Source organism: Anser cygnoides, chromosome 1 (assembly GCF_040182565.1).
Source record: "Anser cygnoides isolate HZ-2024a breed goose chromosome 1, Taihu_goose_T2T_genome, whole genome shotgun sequence".
In the NCBI taxonomy this organism is placed as follows: domain Eukaryota; kingdom Metazoa; phylum Chordata; class Aves; order Anseriformes; family Anatidae; genus Anser; species Anser cygnoides.
In genome coordinates this window covers 96,801,283-96,816,276 of record NC_089873.1, presented here as the reverse complement: position 1 = coordinate 96,816,276, position 14,994 = coordinate 96,801,283, and the positions used below count along the sequence as shown (strand labels likewise).

Sequence of the window (14,994 nt, the reverse complement as noted above, 5' to 3'; positions counted from 1 at the left end):
CACCGCCCCTCTCCCCCTCCCCGGCCACCGCGGGTCCCCGCCCGCCCCCGGGGCCGGGCCGGGGCGGGGAGGGGGCGGCACCGAGACCGAGCCCCGCTCGGCGGCGGCGCCGGGGCCCGGCGGTCGGGGGGTAAGTGTCGATCGCTGCTGGCCCCCTGCCCCTCAGACCCCCGACCCCGACCCCCTCGATCCCCCCCACGGCGGGGCAGGAGGATGGGGTCAGATCCCGGGGGCTGGGGAGGGCAGAGAGGGCGGCCGGGGGGCAGGAGCCGGGGGGACCCCGAGGAAATTGTGGGGCACGGCTGGGGGAGGCTTTGGCTTTGCTTGCGAGGCGGGCGGCTGCTTAGGGCAGGGGGTTTGGGGGTTTTACCAACGCGGCCCCACAGGGTGCGGGTTTCCCGGAGTTGTGTCGGTGTAGAGGGGCGCTGCGAAATGAGCAAGATGGGTGGTTGGGGCCGGGGTGCTTTGTGCAGCAGCGGTCCTGGGCTCGGCAGCAGCCCTGGCTGCACGGGGAGTTCTTCGGGGCCAGTGGGAGCCTTAACTTTTTGTCGGGGGCAGGTGGAAGAAAGAGAGAGGAGAGACAAGCGCTGCGTCTTCCAAGCAAAACACATCTGTAAGAGGTTGTTTCACCCCTCTCCTAAGGGATCCGTGTTTGCGGGACGGCTTCCACCTCATTCAGCCCTTGCCCTCGCCTGACTCCAAGCCAGCAGGGGCAGTTTGGCATCAGGATGCATGTGTGCATGGGGCTGGAGCAATTCACACCTCCTGCACAGCTACTCCGCCAGCAGCGTGTGCGTCGCATCACGGATGCTCCTCTTGAGCGGGTAAGGTGGAGCAAGGAAGAATATTTATAGCGCCTTCTTTGCAATGTTCTGTCCTTGCCTCTAGTACTTGTCAAGCCGAGGATGAGTTTAGCGATGGGAGCATTAGCCAAAAAAAAATAAATCAGATAAAAGGGATTAAATGTCAGAGAACAACCCTGGGATGGCAGCCTTCATGTACCTGGAAAAAATCAGCCTCCTTCTAAATCAAGATTGGGTAGGTTCCTGGGCACAATCACAAACCCATTGTAAGAAAGAGAAATGTAGAGTCTGCTGCATGCACCCTTCCATTATTTCGTCCCAAATGACAAGTCGATTTGCTCTTCAGCACAGGAAGCGTATCTTCCAGCCAGGCATGGCAAACACGGAGCACAATATGGATAAAATGGGGGCTGCGCTGACAGTTGAGCTTTGGCAAGCTAGGCAGGGTTGAAGCGGAGCATTATTTGAACAGAAGGCCTGGGACAGGAGCACGTTGCAGGAAAAGAGTAATTCAGCCAGTGGTGCTCGCTGCAAGGCAGCCAGGGTTCAAGAGCCTGCTCGAGAAGCGCAGGTGCGATCTCTCTGCCAGGCTGCTGAGCACTTGACTGCATGAAGATCCTAAAGAGATTTTTGATGAGGGAAGAGGGAGGGTACTCTCTTCCCAAAACCCTTGCCCCTGTCCTTACAGCTGCATTGGCTGGTGAGATGCACCGTTCAGATGCACACAGCAGGTGAAACCTGGCATTCTTCTTTTGGCTTAGGTTCAGTGAAAACCAAACCGGACAAGCAAGACTTTAAAACCAAGCTCCGCCTTCATATGAGCAGAATAAAGACCTCTAGATTTGGCTCGAGGTAGCGCCACGAGTGAAATATGAAAGACGTATGCCATCTACAAAAGGCTACCATTCTCCAGAGTTACTAAAAGCATCAATTTTCAGTCGTCTTCTTCTCTTTGCAGCAGCATCCCCATGGCGCTCTTCACAGGAACCGGCGGCCATCTTAACAGCACCGACGCCGTTCCCTGTGGGGCAGGTAACACGACAGAGCCGGGCCTGCCGCGCTCACACGCCTACTACGCCCTCTGCTACTGCCTCCTGATCTTGGCCATCATCTTCGGGAACGTGCTGGTCTGCCTAGCCGTGCTGAGGGAGCGTGCCCTGCAAACCACCACAAACTACCTTGTGGTAAGCCTGGCGGTGGCGGACTTGCTGGTGGCTACTTTGGTGATGCCGTGGGTGGTGTACCTGGAGGTGAGTGCGTCGGAGGAAAGACCAGCAGAGCTGAACCGCAGTACGAGTGCGTGCGCTCAGGTTAGGCCAGCTCTGTCTGGTATTGATAAAGCCCCTTCACGTTTCAGCCCCCCAGCCAGCTCCAGAGCATTTGTGGGGTGTGTGGCAGCCCACAGCGTCACACAGGTGGTCCTGGTGGGCCGGACACAAGCCAGACAAACACACCACAGCTCCACCTGCCAGCAGACATGCTGAGCCTCGCTCTTCCAACCTCTTTGAGCTCGAGCAGCAGCTGGGCTGCAGCCGGAAGTGTAGGCTGTGGCCCCTGACGTGCTGACGCCGCTTTCATCTGAGCATCCTTGGAGCTGACTCCGTCAGCCAGGAGGGTTGCCAGTGAGCACCATGATGTCTCGGGAATGGCAGGGGGAAGAAGGGGGGTGGAAATGTCTTGCAGCAACTCTTCTTGGAGTCCAGGTCAATCCCTGCCTGCTGGCCAGAAAACGAGTGAAGGCGGTCGAGCCCTCATCTCCTGTGGAGTTTAAGAGCCTTAATGTCCATGATGTTAGGTCAGCTCCAAGCAACATTCCCCAAGTAGGCTGACAAAGAGATGAAGCCAAAGAGCGTGCTCCAAAATCTCTTTAAGTGAGCATTCTCACAATAAATTCAAAGGATTTGTCAAGCCCTCAGGGTCTTTTTCTCCATTTCCCTGATCTTTGCACATTGGGCTGGTGTAAACCTATATTGGCATGACGGTGCATGGTATGAGCAGCACCATCAGATATAGGGCAGCAAGGATGGACTCCAAATCCCCCCCACACTGCGGCAAAATCCTGAATTACTGAAGCCACTCCCAGGGCAAACATTTTTGCTACAGTAAATACAGGAGTGCATGCTACAGCTGGCATTTTTATCTGTTCTCTTTAGCATTTTTATGCTTATTCAAGTAAATTGGTAGAGCTAGGAAAATTAAGAGTGAATGCCTATGAGCCATAAGCTTTCAGCTGCGCCCTGTTAGCCCTGTTCCCATGCTAACAGAGACAGAACAAACCTCTGAGCTGTGACCTCTCTGAATCCTCGTGCTCTTTCTCTAAGGGGCAAGGTGAGATCAGGCTGGAGGGTGAGTAAAGTATTCTGCTGACAGCTCGCCACCGTTGGCTGACCTCCTTCCCACAAAGCAGAGCAGCAGCAGAGAGGGATTTTGACTTGTGCGTGTGGACTGTGCAGTGCACGAATAGAAAGTAGGACGATACGGGACAACTCCAGCAAATGCCAGACCTGCTATGCGCGTGCAAGGTGGCAGTGACCAACACTGCCACCAGAACATGTTCAGTAGCCAGCATGGCTCTAGGCTTTGGCACAGGTGTTTCCCTTATGTCAATCCAAGCCACTGTTCCAAACTGTGTCCAATGCAGTCTCAGCAAGACTACAATTAAAAGAAATTAAGTGTCTGCTCTGTGTACAAGGGCATTGATGGGTAATTATTTATGTAGAGCATCTCTGTGGAATGAAAGAACAAAGCGAGCAACATGATGCTGCTTGTGTGATCATGTTCCTGATGAAGTTAGTAGCGACATTTAGACTAATTTGTGTGGAAAGAAAGATAAAAAACAAGGAATAAGGGGCAGGAGGGAAGGGGAAGCCATCCCAGCAGAACAGAATTAGACACTCCATTTTGCTTATAACTAAAAGTATTACTAAAAGGCAATTTTTATTTCAGACTGCTCGTACAGGAATATTCCATCACCTCAAGCATAATTCCAGTCTCTAATGAAATCACAATGTGCTTTTCGTTAGGAAAAGATTTACTACTCACTATCACTGTGGAAAGGGTGGCACTGGGGCACATCTGTGGAGCAGCCTCTGCCCCCCGGCGGTATTGTGGGCACTGTTTGCAATCACAATGGCAGGTCCATTCCCTCGTTGTGTTTGCAGGCCCATTCAAGATTCATTTTCCACTCCGGAGCTTGGAGAATCAAAGTAACTGATCCAAGAGACTGCAGAAGTTACCCAAACAAAAGGGAGAAGGACCTACACACATCACAAATCCAATCTACCACTCCCAGCATTACATAGTACCCTCTAGATAACTAGGCCTTAAGACTCTAGAAACACTAAGATTAAAAAATAAAATAAAATAAAATAAAAATAAAAAAAGTTGAAAAAAACTCCAGAGTTGTTTAGATATTTGTCACTGTTTATGGAATCAACAGCGCTACAGATGAAGCAGAAATTGCATCATGCTTCAGTACACTCTGGGCCTGGAAATTGCCAAGAGATCATTCAGTCCCTGAAACCACATACAATACCTGTACATCTGCTGAGCATTTGCCAAACCAAACATCTGAAACCTGGCCATTATTTATGGGGAAGCTAAAGGTAGATGAATCCCTCAGATTTAACTGTCACTTGTGAACTTTATGTGCTTTACACTCAATTTTAAGAGCCATCTGTGGTCTGGACCTTCTCCATGAAATTTGCCTTTTTATCTGTCAGGCAGCCTAGATCTGTCTCGTTCTGAGAAGTCTTTTGGGAAGGCTGTGACAGAGCAACAATAGGAACATTTTATAACCTCAAAATCCTCATCTCCAGCTAATGAAGTTTCTGGCACAAAATCGCTATTCTGCACAGTGCCTAGCAATCGTCTGGGGTCAACAGGTAGGACTAATATAGCAGTGCTGCTTCCCTAATTCTTTACTGACCTCTGGGGCTATGGAGTCTGATGGCATCGATACCGTCATGCCTTACGGTCAGCACGCAAATGGAGGAGAACATGCAGCAGCATGACCTGTAACATCTTTCTTGGGCTTCTCGTAACATCCAGTTCTAACTCTAAAAAGGAAAAAAAGGCTTCAAAAGGTGATTGTCACTGATGTCCAGTGTCTGTGGCTCTCACAACGGAGCGGTGAGACCTGCAACTGCTCTTGGCATTCAAGGAGCTCACCAGACTACCATCAAAGGGAGGACAAAAAGATGAGTTACTGCAGCTCAGCAGTTTCCCACTTGTCGGCTGGCCTGTCCGCTTGCATGCTTTTGGTTGCTCTGTCCATGCAAAAGCATAAGCAGTGATTTCACAGCTGCAGGGAGCTAATTGCAGCCCCAAGAAGAACTTTCTCTTAAACACAAAACTCAAGTGAGCATGCTTAAATGCACAGCTGCTTACGTACCTGCTCATACTTTAGTCATTGCTAGCCATGCATTGTTACATAAATATGATTTACAGAGATTAATTTGTTTATTTTTAAGGATTCAGGAGAATGACAGATTTATGAAAGTTATGAATGCACGATGATGGTTTTTAGATTGGAAGCCTTCCTAAAGTGTTGGAAAGTTAAAAATAGCAATACTGTAGCTTTGTGGATAATGCAGACTGGTCATTGAGCAAGCCGGGGTGAGAACCTGACCTGAATGGTCTATAGGGAGCTTTAGCATCATCTTTGACAGAACCAGGATTTCATCCTGGACTCTGTTCTCAGTTCTGCTGCACACACACTGAGTGGTAATGAGAGATTGTATCAGCTCATCTCTCTGTGGTTTGCTCTCATCATCGTAAGAGAAGAATAATATTTGACCATCCACCTCACCCAGGCAGTTGTGAGGAGACATTCAATTAATACCTGTGATGTGCTTTGAGATTCCTGGATAAAAGGCACCAGAGGGATAAAGAATAGATACCTTGCCAGCACATGAAAACCAGAAATGCACACTGGCAAGCTATAGCTTCTGTAACAAAGATGAGCAGAACAGAGCAAGAAAATAAAGTGCAGAAATAGAATTAAAAAATTGTGAACAAGGCCTGTAATAAAAGGGCTCTCTTCATTGTTAAATTCTGGAATTAATTCTGTATTATCCTGCATGTAAACACTAACTACTTCACTGACTTCCACAGGGCTGCCCCTCATTTTAGAAGCTCTGACTGATGAAGTGAGGATGGGTTTTAAGCCCAGCATTTTGATCTGCCAAGCATCGCCTCAATGCAAGCTACAGCTTAGCATACAGGTGGCATGATCTGAATGCATCATCCTGAGAGGGTTCACGTCAGGGCCATTCCCACCAGCACCTTCTTCAGTTTTAATGGCATACATTCCCGGAGCTTCTCCTTAGGCTTCACATTCAAACACACTCAGGACCTTGGAAACTCCCTCAGTTAAGTGCTTGCACATCTGCTGGGTTAGCAGCTGCTGGCTTCCTTGCAAACACCTGGCAGCAGTTCCTGGTGACATATTCTTCAGACTCCACAGATCACACGTACACACTGCATTTTGTTATACCCCAGACTACAAAAAAAAAAAAAAAACCTTACTGGGTCCCACTGCAAAGGTTTCCAGCATTTATAATTTTGGGGTATTATGAGGTGGGCAAGCAGGTCTCAAAATCTGCAACTAAACACAAATGGTGTGGGATTTCTTTAAAAACTGAATCTGTTCAAGTCCCTAATTTCAGAAGGGCAGCCTTCAGTTTGTACATCTTGTAGCCCACCTAATTGTGCAGAAAATCTCTAAGTTGTTTTTTTTGTTTGTTTGTTTTTCTCTCTCTTGACTTTTTTTTTTTTTTAAAGAAAACAAAGGAGCCCCAAAATCTCAAGATGAAAGCACAGTTCCTTTCTTCATTTTGCAGGCCTATTTCTACTTCTCTCCCATGCATCCATTCAGTGTTAGGTGATCTAATGGGCAACTGCTTGGTTTGGTACCTGACTTCTGACATACAGCAGCTGGGTCCAGCAGAGAATATCCTGGAGACAGCTCACCTCAGGAAATTTTGGTGCCCCTGTGTAGGAATGCTGGCAGAGAAACAATCAAAAAACATTTAAATTCCTCAGGATTATTTGTTAAACAAGCCTGAAAAGAATCCATACAGAGCTAATTCTGTGTTTATACAAGCACATCAGTGCTGCCTCTCTCTATGGTGAGCTGCGTCCTTCCCAGGCACTGACACTTGCTATAGAGTTGGCCCACTGCCATAGGACTAAAGCTTGCTTGTGGTACCATCTCCAGCCTGTCCTGGTATGAGTATTTTCAAATGCCTAGCTCTTGTCTTAGGACAGGTAGGACACAGTAAATGACCTAAGCTAAGGGAATGGATCGGTGCTGGAGCTCAGGGAGCTGAGGGTTAAGGAGGAGCATACCAGCACATACCCCCTTGAGGGGAAATGAGTTATAAGAAGTTGTTACAATGCTCATGCCTCATCATCTCTTCACTATGCTGCATGGCCCCAGAAGCCAGCTAGGTAGGTAGCTGGAACATGTTCACAGGATCACAGGATAATTCTGGCAGAAAGGGTCCTCAGGAGGTCTCCAGTCCAATGCCCTGCCTGAAGCTGATCAGCCATGAGGTCAGACTGGGTTGATTGTCATAACCAGTGTGAACCTCTCTTCTTTCAATGCCCGTTGTCTCTCATACTTCCACCACGCACTGCTGTGAAAAGCTTGGCTCCACCTTCTCAGTAACCTGGCTCCAGCCCTCTCAGTGACCTCCCACTAGGTACTGGGGACACAAAGCCACCTCTTCTCCAGGCTGAACGAGCCCTGTTCCCCTAGCTTCCCCTCACAAGACAGGTGCTTCAGCCCCTAGGGACCATCTTGTTGGCCCACTGCTGGGCTCACTCCAGTTTATTGATGTGTTTCCCATGCTGGGCCCCAAAACCTGATGCAGTACCCCGGGTGTAATCTGAACATAAGCAGAGAGACCAGGAACTGGTGTCAGTTCCCGACAGCTTCCCAGGATCCAGCTGAACCAGCAGGATCTGCAGGGGTGGAGGCTAAACTCCAGGCCTCCCACACAAGGCAGACAGCACTGCTATCTTAGAGGAAGGACTTTCTTCCTCTTTCTCTCCTACCCCACTTCAACCAGCATGGCATTAACTTAGCTTGCTGTATTCCTCCATCGGGCTTATCTCTTGGAGGGCAGGCTGCCTTCTTGTTCACCTCCTACAAGGAGCAGGTGCTGAGGCCGACCAACTTGCCCGGGGCCAGGCCATCATCCCCGCCTCAAGCAGAGCTGGCCCATTCACAACAGTGCCACACGGTGCTTGGAGCATACTGCTGTCAGCTGGAAAGGTCATTGTCAAGAACTCGATGGCTGGGCCAAAAATGTGTTCCTCCATCACGAAGATTGGCCACAGCTAAGTTTTCATGATTGCACACTTGAGATTAAAAATTCAAAACAACCAGAACAAAAGCTAGACATGATAGCAACCCAAAACCCTTTATCTGAATAGCTTGTGAGTTCTCATTCAGATCTGATAATCAAAATCTGTAACTGAGATAAGAATCCAAATGAAGTTCTGGAGAAGCCTCGGGTCTCAGGTCACTGTTTCATGCATAAATGCATAAAATTTGCAGCACTTTTCCAGCTCGCTGCCTGCAAGAGAACTCCAGCAGCTAAGCTGAGAAGCACCTTTAGCCTTTAGATTTTGTCAGATAATCCTTAATCAAAGGATGTATACAGTGATATCATATTTAATTCAATTTATCATGCTAGACCTTAAGGAAATGGATAGCTGCTGTCTATTTCTTCATCCTGCGTACCTCTGTAAGAGTCAGAAAAAGAGTGAAATTGAGGTGCAGCTCCTGGATTCCCTGTGACCGACCCCTGTATTATCTTGAATACAATACAGATGCCTCACTTTCCCTCTGCACATCACAGTGAATATGAATTCATCTAGCTGTTGAGATACTTGAAGGAGAGCACCTCCTTATACATAATCTATTAGGACTCCTTGCAGAGCAAGGCTGACGGCTTTGTGATTGCTGATGCAGGTGACCGGGGGAGTCTGGACTTTCAGCCGCATCTGTTGCGATATCTTCGTCACCATGGATGTCATGATGTGCACGGCCAGCATTTTAAACCTCTGCGCTATCAGCATTGACAGGTGAGTGCCAAGCACATACAGGGGAATAGTCTGAGGGTGGGGTAGGCCCCATACCCGACCATGGAAGGGACAAGGACGTGGTGTTGGCACAGGCAGTGCCAGTGTCTTCATGAACATACACTTTCCTGCAGGTCTATCACTGCCACTACTGCTGTTAATGTGGCTTTGCCCACCACATGCTAGAAGATGTCCGTGCTTAAGAAAAGAGTAGAGAGAGACAAGCAATTAAACAACACCAGTTGGTAGTCAGCTACATCCTCATCCTTTTTGAAGGTAGAAACCAGAATCTGTCATCAAATTCCCACTGAGTATCAAAGAGGGTTTTGCCCCCTAGAGAGCCTGCTCAGAAAAAAAATCACAAAAAAAAAGTGTTGTCATATACACATGGAGGGAAGAAGATAATTGCTGCATAATCTTCAGCCTTACCATCTTTTTCTGCATCTTAAAATTGAGCTTAGTGTAGGCAACACTGAGGGCTGGGAGCCAGGACCTTGGCACGTGCAGTACAGTTAGGACCTAAACTTCCTGCTTATGGGGAGCAGTGAGGGTAGGAGAAAACACTACACGCTGCACCTTTGTAACTTCTGGTTCAAGGGTAAGTGCACGAGGCAGCTCTCAATGATGGACTAGTCTAGTGTTTCTCCATGGGAGACTCCCTGTTTCACTTAGGCTCTGCTGCCAGGTGATACTCAAGCTGAGGCTCCTGTGCCTCACAAGTCCCAGGCTTGTGGAGCTGTGTCCTAGGGGCACTCCAGCACCCAAATGTCCCCAGCATACTCCCGGGGGCAATCATCTGGCTGTCCACAAGGCCAACACCAGAGCGGGCAGCTGAGGCACAGAGTGTAGCAGGCTGTGTTTGCTTCACAGTCTGCTCCCTCCCAGCAGTTCACATATAGCCATAGGGGGTGGAGGGGAGGTTTCCCCAGGTTTCTAGGTCTATCTGGTACCACGCATGTTGTAGTTTCACAATGCTAACGGATCTGCAGAGTGTTTCTCCCCAGTGCTGCCAACTAACTCAGATTTCCTCTGTTCCTCCCCGCAATACCCTGCTCACCATTTTTACAAACTGCTGATCCCATCATCTGCTCTTCCCTCCTTTCCTCTCCCATCTCTTCACCACTTCGACCATCGCATTCCCTATGTGGCTTTCCTTCTTCCTTTTCAAACCTGGTCCTTCTCCTCACGCCATTCTTACGTCTCCTTTTTCTGGAGCTGTTTTGGTCCGCAGGTACACCGCAGTGGTGAAACCAGTGCAGTACCAGTACAACACCGGGCAGAGCTCCTGCAGGAGGGTCTCTCTTATGATTGTGATAGTCTGGATGCTGGCATTCGCAGTGTCGTGCCCTCTCCTCTTTGGCTTCAATACTACAGGTAAATGACATCCCAAACAATTGTGCGTAGGGAGGGGCTGGAAGTTGAGCTGCCCTGTGTATGGCCATGTCATTTAATGTGAGTCCTGCAGGCTTTTCAAGTTACAGGAAATTTTAGGGAACTGGAAAGCACCCTATGAAGGGTGACAAAAATCTCCAGTGCTGGAGAGCAGATGTTCTCTTGTCTAAACTTGCCATTTGCTCCGGCAGACAGTGGCTGTTGCTGTGAGCACAGACCTGCCTGCCTTACTGTCAAGTCACTGCCCTTCAAAGTGCCCAGGTCTAGAAATCCCCTGAACAATCATTCATGCAGCACTTCCAACACACACATAAGACTTCCTGCATCTTGCCAATTCTCCATGGAGGCTGAGGTGCAGGGGAGCCTTCCTCCCTCTGTGCCACAGGCAGAGGTCCTCTGCTCCCCGTCCATCCTCTGGGCAGTGCCTGAGGTGAGAAGGGGCACGGGGAGGGAAGTGCTGTTCCCCTTCACTACCTGGTCCAGACAGGTGCAAGCGGTGCACACCTCTGCATCTAGACAGCTCAGAAGCTGCCAGAATAACGGGAGAAAGGAAAAAGGAGAAAGGATCCTCTGAGGAAAGCTGGGGGTAAAGGTGAGAGAAGAGGGCAGAGCTGTTGGCCAGAACAAGCAGATGTGTGTTGAGTCATGCTGGATGACCCGAGGCAGAGCCCATTTTAAGCACGGGTTAGGTGAGTGGGTAGGCCACAGTATAATATGCAACAACGGAGATTGAAGATACTTGCTCTCCTTAGACTGCCCTTGTCCCTCAGCCATCAGTCGACCTGCTTTGCCAACACATCAGGGCCTTCTTGTAATAAATTCAAGCAGCTCAGCCTCTCCTCTCTCTCTCTTTCTCCTCCCCAGGGGATCCCAGTGTCTGTTCCATATCCAACCCTATTTTCGTCATCTACTCCTCTTTGGTGTCCTTCTACCTCCCCTTCATGGTGACCCTGCTGCTCTATGTCCGGATTTACCTCGTGCTAAGACAAAGACAAAGGAAGCGAACCCTCACCCGACAGGGCAGCCACAGCGGCAGCACCAGACCATGCTGTACACACGAAGTAAGATCCCCATGAATGCAGTAGGAGCTGTCAGAAAGAACAGAGCATGCATTATCTCTTCTCCTCAGAGTGTCAAAGCGTGGAGTGGAAAGCATAAGGAAGGGACATGACATCTTTTCATCACGTCACTCACTCATACACCATGATACTTGAGAGGCAGAAGCTCTAGTTAAGCCCTTTTTCAGTCCTCTAGAAAGAAGATATCCCATGTGTATCTCTGTCCTCTGGAACCAGCCAACTAGAAAAGAGCACAGCCTATATCAACGTTTCTTCAGAGCCATGCTTTCTCAGCCATGCAGAAGTCTGGCTAATTTCATTTATTGATTTTAATTTCTTCATTTATTGATTTCTACTCTAAGAGGTTTCATTCTCAGGGCTTCACAGACTTTAATAACCCAGATTATTAATAAAAAATCTCTTCATCTGGCAGGCTTAAGAGTTCAAAATGTTCATGGTGCATGCAGCATTTGTTCCACTGACCTTTCTAGATGAAATATCTGCAGCCATGGGAACTGACGCAATAGGTTGAAAGTGATCTCCTGGTCACTCATACCCACTTGTTTTGCCCACTTTCTCAGAGCAAAGCCATGTTAGAAAAGGGTGGGGATGCTGAGGGGAGCAGGGATGTCACAAAATGCAAGTGACAGGTTAATAGAGGGGGTGTTTCAGCTCTTGTTCTCATGCTTCTCTTTGGTGGGATGGAGGCAGAGAGTTGTCAGGGCCTGCTCCAGCCCTCTGATAAGCCAAGGCCTGTCCCAGTCTCTGAATTTTGTGCCATCTCCAGAGGATAGTCTTAGTGCCCAAGAAATGAGTGGGGCTAAGGATGGCTTACAACTCTCCCCATCATCCTTTGACCCAGAGAATGGATTGGATGTTTCCCAGTTCCTCTGTGGCATCCTCTTTTGCAGGAACACATCGAGAGGAAATCTTTGTCAGACAGATGCCAGGGCACCTTTTCCCCTTGTCTCCCGCTCAAACGCTCAGGCCAGGAGATGTCTACCAAAAGGAAATTGCTGACAGTCTTCAGCCTCCAGCGGTACCGCAGCTTCTGCCAAGATGCATCCCTCAGCAAGACACCAGGGACTACACAGCACAACAGGCTGGAAGAGAGGAGAAAGAGTAGGAGTCCAGGGCTGGAGGTGCGGAGGCTCAGCAATGGCAAAACCATCAGCTCTCTGAAGCTAGCGCACCAGCAGCCCCGGCTGATCCAGCTTCGGGAGAGGAAGGCTACACAGATGCTAGCTATCGTCCTGGGTGAGTGAGAGCAGCTCTGTCTAGTGCGGCATAAGGGGTACCTTTGCTTTCTCTTTTCTTTCAGTACTTTTAAATTTTTGTTGTTATTGATTATTATTTATTATTATTATTAAGCTGGAGTGATCCTAAGTTCCCAAATGCACATATGCAGCACTTAACTCCAGGTACAGAAGGGGAAACAGGCAAGGAGCAGCAGAGGAACCAGCTCATAGAGCTCGACAGGGAAGTCAAGAGACTGGAGCCAGAGCCACCTGCCACAATCAGCAGACACACTGCTTCCCCTAATTAACTCACTACTAGCAGGGAAATTATGCAACCATCATCACAGCGTATTAAAACAGCTAAGGCAGTAGTCTTTCCTCCTAAGCTGTGGCCACTGTCACCAGGCCACATCTAAAGGCCCATTCATTAATATAATTGACCCTAAGGAGCCCAAGCTCCTGCAAAGTCCCTCTCTATCAGGAATAAACATGACATTTCTTCAGTGTTTGCCAAACGCAGGCAAGTGCACTCTGAGCTGCACAGAAGTAGTGAGAGGGTGGGGGAAGAGTGCACAGGTGCAGGCCTCTTTCCAAGTCATTGCTTCTCTCAAAAGTCAGGGATTGTTTTCTCTCTCTCTCTCAACTCAGGGGCGTTCATAGTCTGCTGGCTGCCCTTCTTCTTGATTCACATCCTCAACGCCCACTGCCCGGCCTGCCGCGTGCCCCCGGGGCTGTACAGCGCCAGCACCTGGCTCGGCTACGTCAACAGTGCCCTCAACCCCATCATCTACACCACCTTCAACACCGACTTCCGCAGAGCCTTCCTCAAGATCCTCTGCTGCTGACAGCAGGGCTGGCGCTGAGCCGTGCTCGGCCCCTCTGCCTCTGCCAGGCTGCAGGTCGCAGCTGGGGCCTGGGCTGGGGACATGGCGTGGGCCCTTCCCTCCTCCTGCTTTTTGAGCTGTGGGACGAGCAAGAGCCACCCCACCTGCATGGCTGGCTTTGTGCAGCAACTGTCAGAGCCTCTGCTTTGAACAGCACAAGTCCTTCTCACTGCTGGGGAGGTAGGGAAGGAAGACACAGAGGTGAAATGGTGAGTCCTCCTACCACCACAGCCTCGGCCTGCTGGAGGCACCCAGCACACGAGCAGCAGCCCTGAGGCGAGGGCAGAACATGGCCGCTTTGATAAGGATCCTTATCCCTTCATTCAGGAGCCAAGGGCAAAAATTTGGCAAGGAAACGTAGAGAGGGAACACTGATGGAGAAACTGTAACATCGCTGTTGTGTCCATCAAAGGTTTTGCCTATAACAACGGATCGGTTTCAGTGCTTGAGAAAATTTCCCTAAATGCAGACAAAACATCCCCTTTATTGTACTGTTCCCTGCAGGTGGAGAGGTGGCTGTCATCCGTTTGCTGTGTCACAGCAGATTGCACGAGAAGTGCAGCGCTGTCATAGGTACAGGTCATAGGTACTCTGGCCTTACACGGCCAGAGTAAGACCTAGATGACCACCAGACCAGCCCTGCCCTAGGCCATGTCAGATCATCTCGTGCCAGGGCAGCCTAATGCTCTTCTTGTACAGCAAAACCTGTCTGGGGACAGTCTCGTTGTTTCTCCCATCTTTTCCCCTCACTGTGCAGGATCCAGTGACTCACCCGAGGCTCCAGCTCCCGCTCCCAAGCTTAGGCTTAGCTGCGCTGTTAGCCGCACTTGTTCGACAGCTTTGGGTGTAACCGCGTGTTGTCCCTGCCTTTGTCTACGCCACAGCTCCTCCATCGGGGCAGTGCTTCCTCTCTTTCCTAACACAAAGCCAAGACTTTGTCCTGGAGCACATAGCGGAGCTCTAGCTGCTTCTTTTGTTTGCGGGGTTTGGGGGGGAGACACTAGCAGACAGCATGTGTTGTTTGTGCGGGGAGGTGCCCTCCGTACTGTATTGTAACTGCAGTAACCCAATAAAACACGTGTCTAACTGGAAGCTTTGGTGCCTTTGTGGTGAACGTAGCCCTGCCATAAGCCTTTTTTCACCTGCAGCCTTCTTAACACCTTCCCTGCATGAAATGATCGTCTTCCCAGGCACCCACAAGAGGTCATTACTATTGCTTGCATTTCACTAATGAAGATCAAAGGAGGGAAGTGGTTTTCCAAGCCTCACACGGTGAAGCACTAGTGAAACTGGGAAAGAAATCAATGTCTGCTGTAAACACCTCCAGCAGATGAATTCTGAAAAGACGGTCAATTGGTTTTTCAGCTATGCAGGCATGTGGTAGTTTTTTTCCATGGGCTCAAAGGTGCTGGACTGCACAGGAGGCACTCATCCCCCAGGATATAGGGGGTATAAATCCAGGGAATCAACCTGCGGACAGATTGCTGCCCAAGTAATTCTCATTAAGATGCTGTCATAATACAGA

At 49.5% G+C, this 14,994-nt stretch overlaps 1 protein-coding gene across 6 annotated transcripts; it reads left to right on the top strand.

Moving 5' to 3' along the window:
* DRD3 (dopamine receptor D3) lies at nt 1–14,561 on the top strand. 6 transcript variants are annotated; one of them, XR_010834093.1, is made up of 8 exons: nt 1–130; nt 559–824; nt 1,762–2,113; nt 8,788–8,900; nt 10,113–10,271; nt 11,154–11,350; nt 12,259–12,604; nt 13,234–13,391. XR_010834093.1 is itself a non-coding variant. In XM_067003497.1 (8 exons), the coding sequence occupies exons 2-8, from the start codon at nt 733–735 to the stop codon at nt 13,428–13,430; spliced, it is 1,437 nt and encodes a 478-aa protein (XP_066859598.1). In that variant the 5' UTR covers nt 1–130; nt 559–732; the 3' UTR covers nt 13,431–14,561. The 6 variants fall into 6 exon arrangements, 5 of the variants coding, with proteins under 5 accessions (XP_066859598.1, XP_066859604.1, XP_066859600.1 ...); XM_067003497.1 differs by having other exon boundaries at nt 1,765–2,113; nt 10,129–10,271; nt 13,234–14,561; XM_067003503.1 differs by having other exon boundaries at nt 1,762–1,987; nt 10,129–10,271; nt 13,234–14,561.
* Nucleotides 14,562–14,994: the final 433 nt, after the last annotated feature.